The 20068-nt window shown below is 44.6% G+C and overlaps 1 protein-coding gene across 2 annotated transcripts in view; it reads right to left on the reverse strand.

Moving 5' to 3' along the window:
* prex2 (phosphatidylinositol-3,4,5-trisphosphate-dependent Rac exchange factor 2) overlaps nt 1-20068 on the reverse strand; it is a 230805-nt gene that overhangs the window by 51667 nt on the left and 159070 nt on the right. The window contains exons 30-36 of one of the 2 annotated variants that reach the window (XM_042308946.1): nt 14546-14674; nt 7590-7631; nt 5817-5914; nt 5469-5606; nt 1691-1793; nt 1195-1338; nt 610-724 (exon numbers count right to left, since the gene is read on the reverse strand). In XM_042308946.1, the coding sequence (XP_042164880.1) occupies nt 610-724; nt 1195-1338; nt 1691-1793; nt 5469-5606; nt 5817-5914; nt 7590-7631; nt 14546-14674 (769 nt within the window). Of the gene's footprint in view, nt 1-609; nt 725-1194; nt 1339-1690; nt 1794-1852; nt 1898-5468; nt 5607-5816; nt 5915-7589; nt 7632-14545; nt 14675-20068 lie in introns of those variants that run through there. The other variant, XM_042308947.1, reaches the window with a different exon arrangement.

Consider the following 20068-nt stretch of genomic DNA (forward strand, 5'->3'; position numbering starts at 1 on the left):
AGAAACCCTGTATATCATTTCCATGTCATTATTCGATGGGGGTGGGTAGCCAATCAGGGGAGGGGCCCCATGTGTGTGTGTGCCAATGGGGCGTGAGGAAACCGGGTCCACCCGGCTCTGCAGTGGTACTCCATCACCATCATTGTGCCGACACGCTGGGTGCTTTCAGCCAATCAAGGTGCTGACCTGCTGTGCTGTTCTCGACCAATCACAGCACAGTCCCGCTGTGCCTATTCAGCAAATCACTTTGCTGGCCTGCTGTGTGTTCTGGGTGGCAGCCAGGCGCCAGAATGTGTGTGTGTGTGTGCGCGTGAGTGTGTGTGTGCATGAGTATATGTGTGTGCGCGAGCGTGCATGTGTGTGTGTGTGTGTGCTGGAATGGAATGTTGTGTCAAAGTATATTAGACAACCTGCAGAGAGAAGCTCTAATGTCTCTGCTGTTTCTCCTTGAGGACAGGAACAACACACTGGGCAGACAGGAAGGAAGTAAAACTATAGAAGTCATATCAATCCTATCAGCCTGTCAACAGGCGATGTCGGGAGAAGTCTTTCGCAAAGGGTAGAGAACGTGTGTGTGTGTGTGTGTGTGTGTGTACTAGCAGCCCATACCTCAGTCTCTTGTAGTACTGTTTGACTTTGTCCAGCGAGGCAGAGTTAATCTGAGCCTGGTATTCCTCTACAGACACACTATCCCTGTAGTAATACCCTTCCATACTCTCTAGAGCTACACACATAGTGACAGAGTGGGAGAGGAGAGAGGAGGAGGAGGAAAAGAGAGAGAGAGGTAGAGGGAGAGGGAGAGAGAGAGGAGACCGGGGAGAGGAGAGAGAGAGGAGACAGAGAAAGGGGGGGAGGAGAGAGAGGGGAGGAGAGAGAGCAGGTGTTAAACAGTACAGTGAAATGCCCTGCACGCTCTTTCCCAACCATGCATTATAGAGGTAGTGATATAGATATGAAATTCAATTTAAAAAGACAAACAATTACGAGAATCCACTTGTATACAGAAATCCACCAATATCCTGACCCGTATTCATAAAGCATCACAGAGAAGGAGTGCTGATCTAGGATCAGTTCCTCCCCTTCCGTGTAACCGTCTTCATCATGATCTAAAAGGCAAAAGTGATCCTAGATCAACGTTCCTTCTCTGAGCGTTCGTTGTGATAATGGACCCTGTTTGGCCAAGCGGGGTCTTACCCTGGGTGAACAGGGCAGGGTAGATCTTGAAGCCTCCTCCGTTCCGGAGGCGCTGGGGTAGCTGGGAGAAGTAGAATGTCTCCAGGTAGAAACAGACCTTCAGGGCCTGGCGGGTCCCCTCCACCTCATACGACATGGGCATGTCTGGGAGAGAGAGACAGCAAGGTTCTAGGGCCATACATAGGCTGCGTCATCAATGCAACCCTATTCCCTACATAGTGCACTACTTTTGACCAGAGCCCTACGAGCAGCAGGTTCCATTTGGTGCGTAGTTATACAGATGGGAACATAACAGGTTTAATAAACAACGTGTTATATACAGCAGGGAACACAACAAGCCAAATGGGATTGAATGAAGCTGAGCTGAATGTAATTGAAATGAGTTGAATTCCATTTACAGCAAGATAATGTTATCTAAATGAATGGAGTCGGGACAGGGGGTGATCTCCTATAGATTTACACTATGTCGTACAGGATCATGTCTCTCCATACATACTTGCAACCAGTGGTTCTCCTTCAAACTGTCTGAAGTAGAAGGTGACTTTCTCCAAGTCAATCAGAGCTACCTGAGTATCCTCCAACATGGCCTGCTCATCAGTCTGTAGAGAGAAACACAATCAGTCAACCCTCCAACATGGCCTGCTCATCAGTCTGTAGAGAGAAACACAATCAGTCAACCCTCCAACATGGCCTGCTCATCAGTCTGTAGAGAGAAACACAATCAGTCAACCCTCCAACATGGCCTGCTCATCAGTTTTATTTAAAAAAAAATTAAACTAGGCAAGTCAGTTAACACATTCTTATTTACAATGACGGCCTACCAAAAGGCCTCCTGCGGGGACGGGGGCTGGGATCAAACATTTAAATATAGGACAAAACACACATCACAACAAGAGAGACAACACAACACTACATAAAGAGAGACCTAAGACAACAACATAGCATGGCAGCAACACATGACAACACAGTGTGGAAGCAACACAACATAACAACAACATGGTAGCAACACAACATAACAACAACACAAAATAACAACAACATGGTAGCAACACAACATAATAACAACATGGTAGCAACACAACATAATAACAACATGGTAGCAACACAACATAACAACAACATGGCAGCAACACATGACAACACAGTGTGGAACAACACAACATAACAACAACATGGTAGCAACACAACATGGCAGCAACACATGACAACACAGTGTGGTAGCAACACAACATAACAACAACATAGTAGCAACACAAACAAAATAACAGCATGGTAGCAACACAACATAATAACAGCATGGTAGCAACACAACATAACAACAACATGGTAGCAACACAACATAATAACAACATGGTAGCAACACAAGTTAACAACATGGTAGCAACACAACATAACAACAACATGGTAGCAACACAACATGGCAGCAACACATGACAACACAGTGTGGTAGCAACACAACATAACAACAACATAGTAGCAACACAACATAACAACATGGTAGCAACACAACATAACAACAACATGGTAGCAACACAACATAACAACAACATGGTAGCAACACAACATAACAACAACATGGCAGCAACACATGACAACACAGTGTGGAAGCAACACAACATAACAACAACATGGTAGCAACACAACATGGCAGCAACACATGACAACACAGTGTGGTAGCAACACAACATAACAACAACATAGTAGCAACACAACATAACAGCATGGTAGCAACACAACATAACAACAACATGGTAGCAACACAACATAATAACAACATGGTAGCAACACAAGTTAACAACATGGTAGCAACATGACAACATAACAAACAACATAACAGCAACACAACATGGCAGCAACACATGACAACACAGTGTGGTAGCAACACAACATAACAACAACATAGTAGCAACACAACATAACAACATGGTAGCAACACAACATAACAACAACATGGTAGCAACACAACATAACAACATGGCAGCAACACAACATGGCAGCAACACATGACAACACAGTTTGGTAGCAACACAACATAACAACATGGTAGCAACACAACATAACAACAACATGGTAGCAACACAACATAACAACAACATGGTAGCAACACAACATGGCAGCAACACAAAACATGGCACAAATATTATTGGGCACAGACAACAGCACAAAGGGTAAGAAGGTAGAGACAACAATCCATCTCGCGAAGCAGCCACAACTGTCAGTCTGCACAGAGAAACACACAACTTTGTGTGTGAGAGAATGTGTGTTTGAGACAGAGAAACACAACAGTGGGTCAGCGTGTGAGAGGATGTGTGTGTCTGCTTCCTTTCCTATTCTCCAAGCAGTTTGTTTACATGTTGGTGCGTGTGGGGTAAAGTGAGTGTACAGTGCCTGGTGTGTGTGTCTGCTTCCTTTCCCAACATCCGTCACAACATCCTCTCACACAAACAACTAACACATCTGCTCCCAGGCCAGACACAGAGGAGAAGGAAACGCTTTGGCTAGTGCCTATCTGCTCCTCTGTCACACTCCTCTCTCTCTCCATCTTATCCCCCCCCTCTCTAATAAACGGTGCAGCAGAAGCATTATGTACCTACTGTGTGTTACTGAAGTGTTACTGAAGAGATATTAGGGATGCCATGACCGACTGTCGTGTGAGAACAGAGAGTACGGTCGTCGCTTACCAGGAACCAACCACTACCTCGGAATGGTGTGTGGCAAGGTTCACCGAGAGCAGGTTTAACACACACACACGGTTCGGCATGCACACACACACACACGGTTCGGCATGCACACACACACACACACACACACACACACACACGGTTCGGCATGCACACACACACACACACACACACACACGGTTCGGCATGCACACACACACACACACACACACACACACGGTTCGGCATGCACACACACACACACGGTTCGGCATGCACACACACACACACACGGTTCGGCATGCACACACACACACACACACACACACACACGGTTCGGCATGCACACACACACCACTGCCTTTGATTTTTGCTTGCACCTGCATGTACAGTGCCTCTGCTTAGCACACACACACACACAGTTAAGATGTGGAGCACACACACACCACTGCCTTTGATTTTTGGCAGAGGAGAGTGCCTCTGAGAGTTAAGATGGGAGAGGAGAGGGAGAGGGAGAGGGAGAGGGAGAGGGAGAGGGAGAGGGAGAGGGAGAGCGAGAGGGAGAGGGAGAGGGAGAGGGAGAGGGAGATCCTCTTACTTAATCCTGTCTCAAATTAAATGGAGATTCACTTCTGAAATCCAGAAAATTCCACTTCTTTTCACTTTAAATGACATTTTGGCTATCTCAACCATTCAGTCAGTGTATAAATAATGATTTGAAAATATCACTGGGAAAAATAATTGCTTTCTGAGTGATATTCTTCCCTACATCCCCTTCAGACCAGGGGGCAAAACTCTTCCTCCTCTGTTCTCTAAGTGGGTGAAGTTAGACTTGGAGATTCTCTCTCTAACACAATGACAAACTGTAGTGCTCTAGTGCACTTAAACAAAGTGCACTGATCAGGAACTGACTACAACTACGAGTTCTGCAACTATCCTAATGTAGACGTATGTGTGTGGGGATTGACACAGGTCAAATCTGGTCTGTTATCGGTTATCCTGTACTGAACTGTACCAACACAGCAGTGCTAAGCTGGGCTACAGAGCTACATAGTGTCCGGTTGCTGAACCATGGAGGGGCAGTATTGGGTGTACTGTAGGACGCTAGGAAAGCCAAGTCCCCTCATTAAACAAGAGGACAGTCGCTCCTCTGAGGACAGTCACAGTACAATGACATGGCTGTTCAAAACCACAATCAACCTAACGTCACCGTCCTACCCCTCTCCAGGGAGCCCGGTACACGCGCACGCACGCACACACACACACGCACACGCACACACGCACAATCAATTCAACTCCACTGCGGGCGGTCACATACACACAGGAGCACTAAGTTTGTTTGTCTTTGTTCTGGAGCTGATTTGGCGTGGAGATGAGGTGAGGTGAGGCCACCAAGCATCTCCTCTGGTAAAGAACTAACAGGGCTTACAATATACTCTGCAGTATTCTAATCTAGTTTTGAATCAGGTGCCGTGCAGAGTATTTTGAATAATGTGGAATATTTGGGGGCAACATCTTAGCATTTTTTGTGTGTTGCAAATCAATCATATTTAGCCTCAATATACAATGAGTGTCCAGGGGTGGTTGATAGCTTCCTGTCTGCCAGTCACTCACCAGGTTGGGAGAGAGGAGGGACTGGAAGTGGAGAAGTAGCCCAGCGGAGGCTATCTGTTCCAGCCACCGTCGGCTTGCCTCCTGGGCCTCCTGAGGGTCCGGGGCCTCTGGGTCTGCCTCCCTGCCTGATCCCTGGGTCTGGAGGGGGGTTAAAATGTTAAGCTAGCTGTAGGGTTACAAAATTCCAGTAACTTTCCCCAATTCCCGGAGGATCCCGGACTTCCTGGTCATTGCCTCCTGATTCTGGAGAATTTGGGGAAAGTTATAGAAATGTTGAAACGCACACACAAGCACGCCCTCGCACGCACACACACATGCACACACACACGCACACAAACTCACTGTTACCTGGTTGAGAACAGCCAGTAGGTGTTGGGAGAAGGCACAAACAGCTGCTACCAGAGACTGACAGAATACCATATCTCTTCTTAACTGGATCTCTGAGTCTAGAGGGATGGAGGGAGGTAGAGAGAGGGAGGGAGGGATGGAGGTAGGTAGAGAGAGAGAGGGAGGGATGGAGGGAGGTAGAGAGAGGGAGGGAGGGATGGAGGTAGAGAGGAGGGAGGTAGAGAGAGGGAGGGAGGGATGGAGGGAGGTAGAGAGAAGGAGGGAGGTAGAGAGAGGGAGGGAGGGATGGAGGGAGGTAGAGAGAGGGAGGGAGGGATGGAGGGAGGTAGAGAGAAGGAGGGAGGTAGAGAGAGAGAGAGGGAGGGATGGAGGGAGGTAGAGAGAGGGAGGGAGGGATGGAGGGAGGTAGAGAGAAGGAGGGAGGTAGAGAGAGGGAGGGAGGGATGTAGGGAGGTAGAGAGAAGGAGGGAGGTAAAGAGAGGGAGGGGGAGAGATGGAGTGAGGGAGGGAGGTAGAGAGAGGGAGGTAGAGAGAGGGAGGGAGGGAGGTAGAGAGGGAGGGATGAGGGAGGTAGAGAGAGGGAGGGATAGAGGGAGGTAGAGAGAGGGAGGGATAGAGGGAGGTAGAGAGAGGGAGGTAGAGAAAGGGAGGGATGGAGGGAGGTAGAGAGAGGGAGGGATGGAGGGAGGTAGAGAGAGGGAGGGATGGAGGGAGGGAGGTAGAGAGAGGGAGGGATGGAGGGAGGTAGAGAGAGGGAGGGATGGGGGAGGTAGAGAGAGGGAGGGAGGGAGGTAGAGAGAGGGAGGGGGAGAGGTAGAGAGAGGGAGGGATGGAGGGAGGTAGAGAGAGGGAGAGATGGAGGGCGGTATGGGGGGAGAGAGGGAGGAAGAGAGTGAGAGGAAGAGACAGAGATAGGGGAGGTGTGTGAGAGAAAATTAACTTGTTATCGATGCTGAACACAAATTACATTAACTCCCTGGGTCGAGTCAAAAGTTTTTCAAAGTTCAATTGTGGTCAACGTTCAAGTCAGTTGGGCATAAAACATGAATTTGAAATACATGGAGTCAAGAGACAGGTGGTCTGTAGCTGAAAATAAATTGTCTGGTGCCATCATTTCCTGAAAAATTGCCTGCAAGGAGAAGTTAAGCAATCCACTCATTTTAAAATGGGTTCAGGAACCTCCAGTAGAATTCATAATGTGCTTCCTCTATGCCACATTATTATCTTTTATTAAATTATTTGTTAGTATTTAACTAGGCAAGTCAATTAAGAACAAATTCTTATTTTATAATGACGGCCTACCCCTCCCCTAACCCGGACGATGCTGGGCCAATTGTGCGCCGCCATATGGGACTCCTGATCACGGACGGTTTTGATACAGCCCGGGATCAAACCAGGGTCTGTAGTGACGCCTGTATCACAGAGATGCAGTGCCGTAGACCGCTGCGCTACTCAGGAGAATCTGTTCACTCTATAACCTTGAGAAATAGGGAGATATGTGTTCTTAAGGGTGCTGTAATGGGATCATGAGGGACTTTGTCATGACAAAAATGTTCCTGTAGGTGTTTTAGGAGGGCTTAGCTAGTGTCTCAATTACCGTGTGGAGAGAGAGCTATGTAGATGATCTGCAGTTTAGTCCCTAGAATTCAATTTCACTCCTCTGTTTCATTGCAGATGTGTGTATTGAGGACACTGTGGTGTGTGTGTGTGTGTCCCTATCAACTGTACATTGTTTTTTACATCCAAGGCATTTAAGAGGAGAGGAAAACCAACCTGTGTACTGTAGTAGGACCAAGAGCAGTCGTGTCTTCACCTCTGGAATAGTGAAGAACAAACCAAGGTTAGACTCTCAGAGACTTTAGGATACTTTGGTGCTTCTGACCCATAAAACCTGATAGGATGTCTCTCACCAACCGCCCCGTTAGGTCTAGATAGGTCTCTACACATGTGAAGACTAACGTCACAACTGAAGCACCCAGATAATATGAATCTGTGTGTGTTTAGTATCAATATCAAAGCCACAGCGGTGTTTGTGGAACATTGAAAACCTTGGCAGCATAGAGGCTGGGTGAGAAAGTCATCTTGAGAGGTTACGCTGTTCCACTGCTTATTTCACACACAACGTCACACACACACACACAGTCACACACACAGTCAAACACACAGAGTCAAACACACATACAAAGTCAGAAACAACCACACAAAGTCACAAACACACACACAAAGTCACAAACACACACACAAAGTCACAAACACACACACAAAGTCACAAACACACACACAAAGTCACAAACACACACACAAAGTCACAAACACACACGCAAAGTCACAAACACACACACAAAGTCACAAACACACACACAAAGTCACAAACACACACACAAAGTCACAAACACACACACAAAGTCACAAACACACACAAAGTCACAAACACACACACAAAGTCAAACACACACACATAGTCAAACACACAAACAAAGTCACACACAAAGTCACAAACACACACACAAAGTCACAAACACACACACATAGTCAAACACACACACAAAGTCACACACAAAGTCACAAACACACACACATAGTCAAACACACAAAGTCACACACAAAGTCACACACACACACTCACTTTCACAGAAGTGTGATCTGATCAGGGATTTAGGCACACATATACACTTAATTCCCACACAAACACACACTCCGACAGAAATAAATAGAGTCAGAATGTTGGATTAATACACTGCGCCTTCAGAAAGAGTTCACACCCCTTGACATTTTCCATATTTTGTTGTGTTACAGCCTGATAAAAAAATGAGGTATTTTTGTCACTGGCCTACACACAATACCCCATTATGTCAAAGTGGAATTATGACATTTTTACAAATTAGTTCAAAATGAAAGCTGAAATATCTTGAGTCAACATGTATTCAACACCTAAATAAGTTCATGAGTAAAAATGTGCTTATCAAGTTACATAATAAGTTGCATGGATTCACTCTGTGCGCAATACAAGTGTTTAACATGATTTTTGAATGACTACCTCATCTATGTACCCCAATACATACAATTATCTGTAAGGTCCCTCAGGCGAGCAGTGATTTTCTAACACAGATTCAACCAGAAAGACCAGGGAGGCTTTCCAATGCCTCACAAATAATAACACCTATTTGTAGATGGGGAATAAAACCAAAAAACAGACATTGAATATCCCTTAGAGCATGGTTATTGATTACACTTTGGATCGTGTATCAATACACCCAGTCACTACAAAGACACAGGCATCCTTCCTAACTCAGTTGCCGGAGAGGAAGGAAACCACTCAGGGATTTCACCATGAGGCCAATGGTGTCTTTAAAACAGTTACAAAGTTTAATGTCTGTGATAGGAGAAAAGTGAGGATGGATCAACAACATTGTAGTTACTCCACAATACTAACCTAATTGACAGAGTGAAAAAAAAGACAGAATAAAAATATTCTCAAACATGCATCCTGTTTGCAACAAGACAGTAAAGTAATACTGCAAAGAAGGTGGCAAAGCAATTCACTTTTTGTCCTGAATACAAAGTGTTATGTTTGGGGGAAATCCAATACAACATGTTACAAAGTACCACCCTCTATGTTTTCAAGCATAATAGTGGCTGCATCATGTTATGGGTATGCTTGTAATTGTTAAGAACTGGGGAGATTTTCAGGATAAAAAAATAAATGGAATGGAGCTAAGCACAGGCAAAATCCTAGAGGAAAACCTGGTTCAGTCCGCTTTCCACCAGACACTGGAAGATGAATTCACCTTTCAGCAGGACAATAACCTAAAACACAAGGCAAAATCTACACTGGAGTTACTTACCAAGAAGACTGTGAATGTTCCTGAGTGGCCAAGTTATAGTTTTGACTGAAATCTGCTTGAAAATCTATGGCATGACTTGAAAATGGTTGTCTATCAATGATCAATAGACAATTTGACAGAGCTTGAAGAATTTTGAAAAGAATAATGTGCAAATATTGTACAATCCAGTTGTGCAAAGCTCTTTGAGACTTACCCAGAAAGACTCACAGCTATAATCGCTGCCAAAAGTGATTCTAACATGACTCAGGGGTGTGAATACATGTAAATGAGATATTTTTGTATTTCATTTTCAATACATTTACAAAAATTCAAAAAACATGTTTTCACTTTGTCATTATGGGGTATTATGTGTAGATGGGTGTGAAATAACAATATTTAATCCATTTTGAATTTCAAGGTGTAACACAGGGGTGGGGGACGTCCGGCCTCCAGGCCGTATACGGCCTACAAGACCGTTTGATCAGGCCCACTTTCCAATTCATAAAAAAAATTTTTTCTCTAGACATAATTTTTTTCACTAAAATAAAATAGTAAAAAATTAGAGCGTCATTACAGCTCGAAACATGCTAAACTGAATGAGTTGCGAGGACAACTTGGTGTGGATGAAGTCATTGCTCTTCAGTGTCCAACAAGCCGCCTTTACGAAACCTCGTTTAGATGGGGAAGATGTTATGCAAGCAAGTTCTGTGGTGAGCTAGCTTATCGCAAAGAAACTGAAGCCTCATTCGGAAGGAGATTTTGTTAAAGAGTGTCTCCTTGCCACTGCTAGCACCAGGCAAAGTTCAATGGTTCCAAAGTGTCAGTTTGTCTTGAAGAATTGTCACGGAGCGATAACTGACATGGCACAAGATATTGAAAAAACCTTTCTCTTTGGCATGTGATGAAATGACTGACAACAAATACTGCCCAATTTGCCATTTTTTGTGCATGGGATTACTGCTGAGTTTGACACAAGGCAGGAATTGCTGTCTTTGGAAGCCATGCATGGCACCACCAGAGGTGAGGAGTTGTTTGAGATACTTGTCTCGGCTATGAGCAAATCTGAGCTACGGTTTTAAAAAATGAAGTGGATAACCGCCAGTTTAAGGTGCTATTGAGGGATCTTGAATCGGAGTATGATGATCTGGTTTACCACTGCGAGGTGCGATGGTTGAGCCAGGAAAAACATGCTCGGGCGGTTTTACGGACTGAAGGATGAAGTAAAACTATTCATGGAGATGAAAGAGAAACCTGTCGCGGAACTGAGTGATGACAAGTGGATGTGTGATTTGGCCTTCATGGTGGACATAACCAAGTGTCTGTCTGACTTTAACATCAAGCTCCAAGGGCCGAACCAGCTTCTCAGCGATCTGCTGTCAAACTTGAAATCGTTCGAAGCTAAATTAAAGCTGTGGCAAGTCCAACTAGAAAGGGGTAACACAGCCATTTTCCTACTCCGCAAGGACAAGAGCCTGAGATTAGGTCTGAATATGCCGGTAAACATGGAAAGCTCGAGAAGACATTTTGTGAGCAGTTTAAGTTTGTGAAAAGTAAACAACTGGAGTAGAACATATTTGCAACCCCATTTAACGTCGAACCAGCGGATGTGCTGGATGGCCTACAACACGAAGTCATTGAGCTGCAAAGCAATAGTGAGCTCAAGCCAGGTACAACAACCTCCCTCTCCTTGAGTTCTACAAAATGTACGTTAGCGCTGAGCATTTTCCTGTTCTGAGGAGACGTGCACTAATATTTGCGTCTGTGTTCGGGACGACCTCCTGCTATGAGCAATTCTTTTCAAAACTGACTCTTGCAAACACTCGATTCTGCTCAAGACTGACTGACACAAACCGGGAAAACCAGCTGGGAGTAGCGTCATCTTCACTGCCAGCTGAATTCAAATGCCTCGTCAAAGATGAGCAGTTCCAGCCATCAGATTAGAGGTGAGTTTGAACAAGCAATCATAATAACAACATTATTTACAATACTAATATTTATTTAAATAGGACTAGCACTTTTCTAAATACTCAAGGACACAAACATCATAAAATTCACATTTAAACTATAAAACCAATGTCAGTGATTAAAGTCACATTAAAACATGAATAATGGAGAAAATAGCACATTGTAATAATATGTCCCCTAAATTAATTTATAAATATCCAAATGGCCCTTGATGGCAAAAAGGTTCCCCACCTCTACTGTAACACAACAAGATGTGGAATAAGTCAAGGGGTATGAATACTTACTGAAGGCACTGTATTTGGGATGCTAAGGACTAACCATGGAGAGGCTTCTGCTCTACAACTCAGTTTAAGTGGTTTCATCTCAAACCTTTATATTTATGCATCTGTTGTGTGTGATGTTCCCGAGTTTTGTTGCATCTGGTGTGGTGTTCCCGAGTTTTGTTGCATCTGGTGTGGTGTTCCCGAGTTTTGTTGCATCTGGTGTGGTGTTCCCGAGTTTTGTTGCATCTGGTGTGGTGTTCCCGAGTTTTGTTGCATCTGGTGTGGTGTTCCCGAGTTTTGTTGCATCTGGTGTGGTGTTCCCGAGTTTTGTTGCATCTGGTGTGGTGTTCCCGAGTTTTTTGCATCTGGTGTGGTGTTCCCGAGTTTTGTTGCATCTGGTGTGGTGTTCCCGAGTTTTGTTGCATCTGGTGTGGTGTTCCCGAGTTTTGTTGCATCTGGTGTGGTGTTCCCGAGTTTTGTTGCATCTGGTGTGGTGTTCCCGAGTTTTGTTGCATCTGGTGTGGTGTTCCCGAGTTTTGTTGCATCTCGTGTGGTGTTCCCAAATTTTGTTGCATCTGTTGTGGTGTTGAGTTTTGTTGCATCTGGTGTGGTGTTCCCGAGTTTTGTTGCATCTGGTGTGGTGTTCCCAAGTTTTGTTGCATCTGGTGTGGTGTTCCCGAGTTTTGTTGCATCTCGTGTGGTGTTCCCAAATTTTGTTGCATCTGTTGTGGTGTTCCCAAATTTTGTTGCATCTGGTGTGGTGTTCCCGAGTTTTGTTGCATCTCGTGTGGTGTTCCTGAGTTTTGATGCATCTGGTGTGGTGTTCCCGAGTTTTGTTGTAATTGGTGTGATGTTACCGAGTTTTGTTGTAATTGGTGTGATGTTACCGAGTTTTGTTGTAATTGGTGTGATGTTCCCGAGTTTTGTTGTAATTGGTGTGATGTTCCCGAGTTTTGTTGTAATTGGTGTGGTGTTCCCGAGTTTTGTTGTAATTGGTGTGGTGTTCCCGAGTTTTGTTGCATCTGGTGTGGTGTTCCCGAGTTTTGTTGCATCTCGTGTGGTGTTCCCAAATTTTGTTGCATCTGTTGTGGTGTTCCCAAATTTTGTTGCATCTGGTGTGGTGTTCCCGAGTTTTGTTGCATCTCGTGTGGTGTTCCCGAGTTTTGATGCATCTGGTGTGGTGTTCCCGAGTTTTGTTGTAATTGGTGTGGTGTTACAGAGTTTTGTTGTAATTGGTGTTATGTTCCCGAGTTTTGTTGCATCTGGTGTGGTGTTCCCGAGTTTTGTTGTAATTGGTGTGATGTTCCCGAGTTTTGTTGTAATTGGTGTGATGTTACAGAGTTTTGTTGTAATTGGTGTGATGTTACAGAGTTTTGTTGTAATTGGTGTGATGTTCCCGAGTTTTGTTGTAATTGGTGTGATGTTAGAGTTTTGTTGTAATTGGTGTGATGTTCCCGAGTTTTGTTGTAATTGGTGTGATGTTCCCGAGTTTTGTTGTAATTGGTGTGGTGTTCCCGAGTTTTGTTGTAATTGGTGTGGTGTTCCCGAGTTTTGTTGCATCTGGTGTGGTGTTCCCGAGTTTTGTTGCATCTGGTGTGGTGTTCCCGAGTTTTGTTGCATCTCGTGTGGTGTTCCCAAATTTTGTTGCATCTGTTGTGGTGTTCCCAAATTTTGTTGCATCTGGTGTGGTGTTTCCGAGTTATGTTGCATCTCGTGTGGTGTTCCCAGTTTTGATGCATCTGGTGTGGTGTTCCCGAGTTTTGTTGTTTGGTGTGGTGTTACAGAGTTTTGTTGTAATTGGTGTTATGTTCCCGAGTTTTGTTGCATCTGGTGTGGTGTTCCCGAGTTTTGTTGTAATTGGTGTGATGTTCCCGAGTTTTGTTGTAATTGGTGTGATGTTACAGAGTTTTGTTGTAATTGGTGTGGTGTTACAGAGTTTTGTTGTAATTGGTGTGATGTTACCGAGTTTTGTTGTAATTGGTGTGATGTTCCCGAGTTTTGTTGTAATTGGTGTGATGTTAGAGTTTTGTTGTAATTGGTGTGATGTTACAGAGTTTTGTTGTAATTGGTGTGGTGTTACAGAGTTTTGTTGTAATTGGTGTGATGTTACCGAGTTTTGTTGTAATTGGTGTGATGTTCCCGAGTTTTGTTGTAATTGGTGTGATGTTCCCGAGTTTTGTTGTAATTGGTGTGATGTTACAGAGTTTTGTTGTAATTGGTGTGATGTTACAGAGTTTTGTTGTAATTGGTGTGATGTTACAGAGTTTTGTTGTAATTGGTGTGGTGTTACAGAGTTTTGTTGTAATTGGTGTGATGTTACAGAGTTTTGTTGTAATTGGTGTGATGTTACAGAGTTTTGTTGTAATTGGTGTGGTGTTACAGAGTTTTGTTGTAATTGGTGTGATGTTACAGAGTTTTGTTGTAATTGGTGTGATGTTACAGAGTTTTGTTGTAATTGGTGTGGTGTTCCCGAGTTTTGTTGTAATTGGTGTGCATGTACCATATTCAGCACTAACCTTCTAACTTGGCTAATGTGTGGATGAAGGCCTTTGTGTCCTGTGTTCTGTGTGTACTGTATGGTGCACTGCCTCAAGTTTGTACCTCTGTGGACTTCTACTGCAGATGGAGACATACTCATTACAGAGGCTTTTTCAAGGTCTCAGCGTGTGCATCTTACCTTCGACGAACTTGGCGATGGTGTGTGTGAGGGCCTGTACGCTGCTGGGGAGGTTCCATGGGTCCTGCTTGATGTGGACACGGAGCTTCTTGGTACAGTTAACCCGAGGATCCATCTCCTGCTGGAACTCTGACAGACACAACACAACAACATGTCATAATCAGAGAACGAAAGCGTACCCAAACACGCAGCTTGATCCAATAGAGAATCAGGTTCTTAACTGAGGGACTTGATCATCCCAAAAAACATTCCTTAACCCAGGACGCTGCCAACAGGTGACTATCCAAGAGAATTACATTTAAATTAAAGGAGCATAGATTTGGTGTCTGCATAGATATGAGCTTATTTTCGGGACAAAACGACATGCTTATGTTTGGGCGTAGGACACCTTTATTCAGAGCCTTGTTGAAGTGTCCTTAAGTAAGGACACTTTGGAGGATGTTCTGGTTATAACGCAGATCTCCTGGACACAGAGAGGAGTAGCCAAATAGCTAAATCCGTATCCTGAATCATTTAGAAGAAAGCGGTGTGGGATCGAGGAATGATTGGAGAGGAGAGATGGTTTTTTTTAGACAAGTTACTTTACTGTCCAAAATCATAGCCTGTTGCCTTGAGGGAATCGGTTTGTTGCCAAAAAACTGAAGGCCTTCTTGTGATCCACCTACTAAACAAAAAAACAGGTATCTTCTTAACCAGCCTTAGGCCACCACACTGCCTACATCCCCCCTTCATCCCTCGTTGTGTCTACCTTACAGTCACACACGAGGGGCTTTAGAGTCCTTCAAAGCCTGGGAGACACAGGGAGATGGAGAGGAATGGAGGATGAGGAGCCAAACATCTCCTGCATTATTCATCAGTGAGAAGTGAGGGGTGAAGGGATGAGAGTGTCGGAGGAGAGGAAAGAGTTCCAGACATACCTCATAATTTTGCTCCTCTGTCTGAAGGTGAGAACCAACACCCACACACACACTCCCAAATGACCCTCACATTCTCTCTCTCTACCTCTGTCTCGCCCTCTCACCCCCAATACCTCTCTCTCCCTTCCGTCTCCATTCTTCCAGCCCAGACACTGTGGACGTATGTCTGAGTGCCAGAGAGATATGATGGGATGTCTGCTAATGAATGTCTCATTAAGACTGCTGTCTTTGTTTGGTCCGTGCCTCACACACAGTCAGCCTTTATTAGGGGGGGAGAGAGAGAGGCAGCAGATCAATTTAGGGTGTAAACACAGAGAGAGACACACACACAGAGGGGTTAGATATAGTGTAGATTTTGGAGAGAGATGGGAAGTTGAATCTGTGATAACAGGATGGTGGTGAACTAGAGGCTTGTAGGGCATTTAGGGATATGGTCTCCCTTGTGTGTGTAGTGTGTGGGGCTGTGAGTTGGTTTGGTGTGTGCGTTTGTGTTTCTTTTCTCTAGGAAGGAGGAATGCTCTGCCATCTACTTTATTATCAACACACACACTACGCCAGCGATACGCTTCATCGGATCAACATAACGCACGCACACACACACTCCTCCTAGATCAAATGCATCTGTGCTCACATGGGGGCGAGGACACAGATCAGAGGAGGGAAATGAAACATGTAAAATGTGCAAAGCGTTTGGAATGTTCTGATATTTAAAACACACATAGGGGACTTAACAACACCACCCCCCCACACACACACATATGGGGGACTTAACACCCCCTCCACACACACACATATGGGGACTTAACACCCCCCCCCCCCCACACACACACACAAACACACATGGGGACTTAACACACCCCCCCCACACACACACACACACACACAAACACACATGGGGACTTAACACACCCCCCCCACACCACACACACACACACACACGTGGGGGACTTAACACACACACACACACGTGGGGGACCTAACACCCCCCCCACACACACACACACACACACATGGGGGACCTAACACTCCCCCACACACACACACACCCTGAGTCTAATAAAATATAATCAAAGACACAGAAAGACAACCAACTGGTTAGGAGAGTGTAGTAGAGGGGTATAAGCTACAGATCAGGGCCAGATATATCCAGCGTCTCAGAGAAGAAGTGCTGAGTTAGGATCAGTTATGCCTTCTCGATTACAATGAATAACATTATATGTAAGGGGGGGACCTGATCCTAGATCAGCAATCCTACTCTGAAATGCTTGATATACAGTTGAAGTCGGAAGTTTACATACACTTAGGTTGGAGTAATTAAAACTAATTTTTAATCCACTCCACAAATTTCTTGTTAACAAACTATAGTTTTGGCAATTCGGTTAGGTCATCCACTCTGTGCAGGACATGTAATTTTTCCAACAGATTATTCCACTTATAATTCACTGTGTCACAATTCCAGTGTGTCAGAAGTTTACATACACTAAGTTGACTGTGCCTTTAAACGGCTTGGAAAATTCCAGAAAATGATCTCATGGTTTTAGAAGCTTCTGACAGGCTAACTGACATCATTTGAGTCAATTGGAGGTGTACCTGTGGATTTATTTCAAGGCCTACCTTCAAACTCAGTGCCTCCTTGCTTGACATCATGGGAAAATCAAAAGAAATCAGCCTCAGAAAAATAATTGTAGACCTCCACAAGTCTGGTTCAACCTTGGGAGCAATTTTCCAAACACCTGAAGGTACCACATTCATCTGTACAAACAATAGTACACAAGTATAAACACCATGGGACCAGCCGTGAAGATAAACACCAAAGGACATTGTGAAGATACTGGAGGAAACACGTACAAAAGTATCTATATCTACAGTAAAACAAGTCCTATATCAACATAACCTGAAAGGCCGCTTAGCAAGGAAGAAGCCACTGCTCCAAAACCGCCATAAAAAAGCCAGACTACGGTTTGCAACTGCACATGGGGACAAAGATCATACTTTTTGGAGAAATGTCCTCTGGTCTGATGAAACAAAAATACAACTGTTTGGCCATAATGACCATCGTTATGTTTGGAGGAGAAAGGGGGAGGCTTGCAAGCCGAAGAACACCATCCCAACCATGAAGCACGGGGGTGGCAGCATCATGTTGAGGGGGTGCTTTGCTGCAGGAGGGACTGGTGCACTTTACAAAATAGATGGCATCTTGAGAGAGGAAAATTACGTGGAAATATTGAAGCAACATCTCAAGACATCAGTCAGGAAGTTAAAGCTTGGTTGCAAATGGGTCTTCCAAATGGACAATGACCCCAAGCATCCTTCCAAAGTTGTGGCAAAATGGCTTAAGGACAACAAAGTCAAGGTATTTGAGTGGCCATCACAAAGCCCTGACCTCAATCCTATAGAAAATTTGTGGGCAGAACCTACAAACCTGACTCAGTTACACCAGCTATGTCAGGAGGAATTGGCCAAAATTCACCCAACTTATTGTGGGAAGCTTGTGGAAGGCTACGTTTGACCCAAGTTAAACCATTTAAAGGCAATGCTACCAAACGCCAATTGAGTGTATGTAAACTTCTGACCCACTGGGAATGTGATGGAAAAAAAAACTGAAATAAATCATTTTCTAATATTTCACATTCTTAATTAAAATAAGGTGGTGATCCTAACTGACCTAAGATAGGGAATTTATACTAGGATTTAATGTCAGGAATTGTGAAAAACTGAGTTGAAATATATTTGGCGTATGTGTATGTAAGGTGTATGTAAACTTCCGACTTCAACTGTATAGCCCCAGGCCGCCACACAGGATGGACAATGGACTGATTCAATTCAGTTCATTATTCACTACAGTCCTTATCTGTGTCCCGCATGGCACCCAATTCCCTTTACAAATGCTCTACTCTGACTACAGTTCTAGTCAAAAGTAGTGCACTACATAGGGAATAGCCAGCCACTTGGGACGTAGCCTTTGTAACCCACAAAAACCTGTAGAAACCTTGACATTTATACAGAAACAAGAGATTTTCCTCCTTTTCATGGAAACAACTGTCCACCATCTGATCTCCAGAACGTCCTCAGCAATGGAGGTTCATGATCTATAGCCAGAATATGGAAACGATAGTGGTTTATTGTCACTCCAGGAAACCGATAGGGTTAAATATAGCAACTTTCCTTCCAGCTGCATTTCCTGTCCAGATTAAATTTGTATCTGAGAGTAAAGGTCTTCGGCTAGAACAGAAAACCTTCCTACACAATGAGATAAAACAAAAACAATTGATAGAAGCTGAATGTTTCAGGCCAAGAAAACCTCCGCGTCCCAAATGGCACCTTATTCCCTACATAGAGCCCTGTTCAGAAGTCGTTCATTATATAGGGAATAGGGTGCCATTTGGGACCCACACACAAGGAAAGCCCAAAACAAGCAGAAACTGAGCCCCAAAAACTTTATTTAACAGTATATTGTTATGATGTGATCTGACAACTGTGGCTATTATATACGTACAGTAGGTCTGTATGGTGTCGTCTTCACAGTTGGGTGATAAGCAGTACTGTACTAAATATGGGGCGGAATTGCAGTAAACAGCAGGCCAGTGGCACAGTTCCAGATAGAAGGTGTTGCTCAGAGAGAAGGGAAGGGTACAGAGGGATATGAGAGGAACAGAGAGAAGGGAAGGGTACAGAGGGATGTGAGAGGAACAGAGAGAAGGGTACAGAGGGATATGAGAGGAACAGAGAGAAGGGAAGGGTACAGAGGGATGTGAGAGGAACAGAGAGAAGGGTACAGAGGGATATGAGAGGAACAGAGAGAAGGGAAGGGTACAGAGGGATGTGAGAGGAACAGAGAGAAGGGAAGGATACAGATGGATATGAGAGGAACAGAGAGAAGGGTACTGAGGGATTTGAGAGGAACAGAGAGAAGGGTACAGAGGGATATGAGAGGAACAGAGAGAAGGGTACTGAGGGATTTGAGAGGAACAGAGAGAAGGGTACAGAGGGATATGAGAGGAACAGAGAGAAGGGAAGGGTACAGAGGGATATGAGAGGAACAGAGAGAAGGGAAGGGTACAGAGGGATATGAGAGGAACAGAGAGAAGGGTACAGAGGGATATGAGAGGAACAGAGAGGGAAGGGAACAGAGGGATATGAGAGGAACAGAGAAGAAGGGTACAGAGGGATATGAGAGGAACAGAGAGAAGGGTACAGAGGGATATGAGAGGAACAGAGAGAAGGGTACAGAGGGATATGAGGAGGAACAGAGGGAGAAGGGAAGGGTACAGAGGGATATGAGAGGAACAGAGAGAGAAGGGAAGGGAACAGAGGGATATGAGAGGAACAGAGAGAAGGGTACAGAGGGATATGAGAGGAACAGAGAGAAGGGAAGGGTATAGAGGGATATGAGAGGAACAGAGAAGGGTACAGAGGGATATGAGAGGAACAGAGAGAAGGGTACAGAGGGATATGAGAGGAACAGAGAGAAGGGTACAGAGGGATATGAGAGGAACAGAGAGAAGGGTACAGAGGGAGGAACAGAGAGAAGGGTACAGAGGGATATGAGAGGAACAGAGAGAAGGGTACAGAGGGATATGAGAGGAACAGAGAGAAGGGTACAGAG

The sequence above is a fragment of the Oncorhynchus tshawytscha genome, linkage group LG29 (assembly GCF_018296145.1).
Source record: "Oncorhynchus tshawytscha isolate Ot180627B linkage group LG29, Otsh_v2.0, whole genome shotgun sequence".
Lineage (NCBI taxonomy): Eukaryota > Metazoa > Chordata > Actinopteri > Salmoniformes > Salmonidae > Oncorhynchus > Oncorhynchus tshawytscha.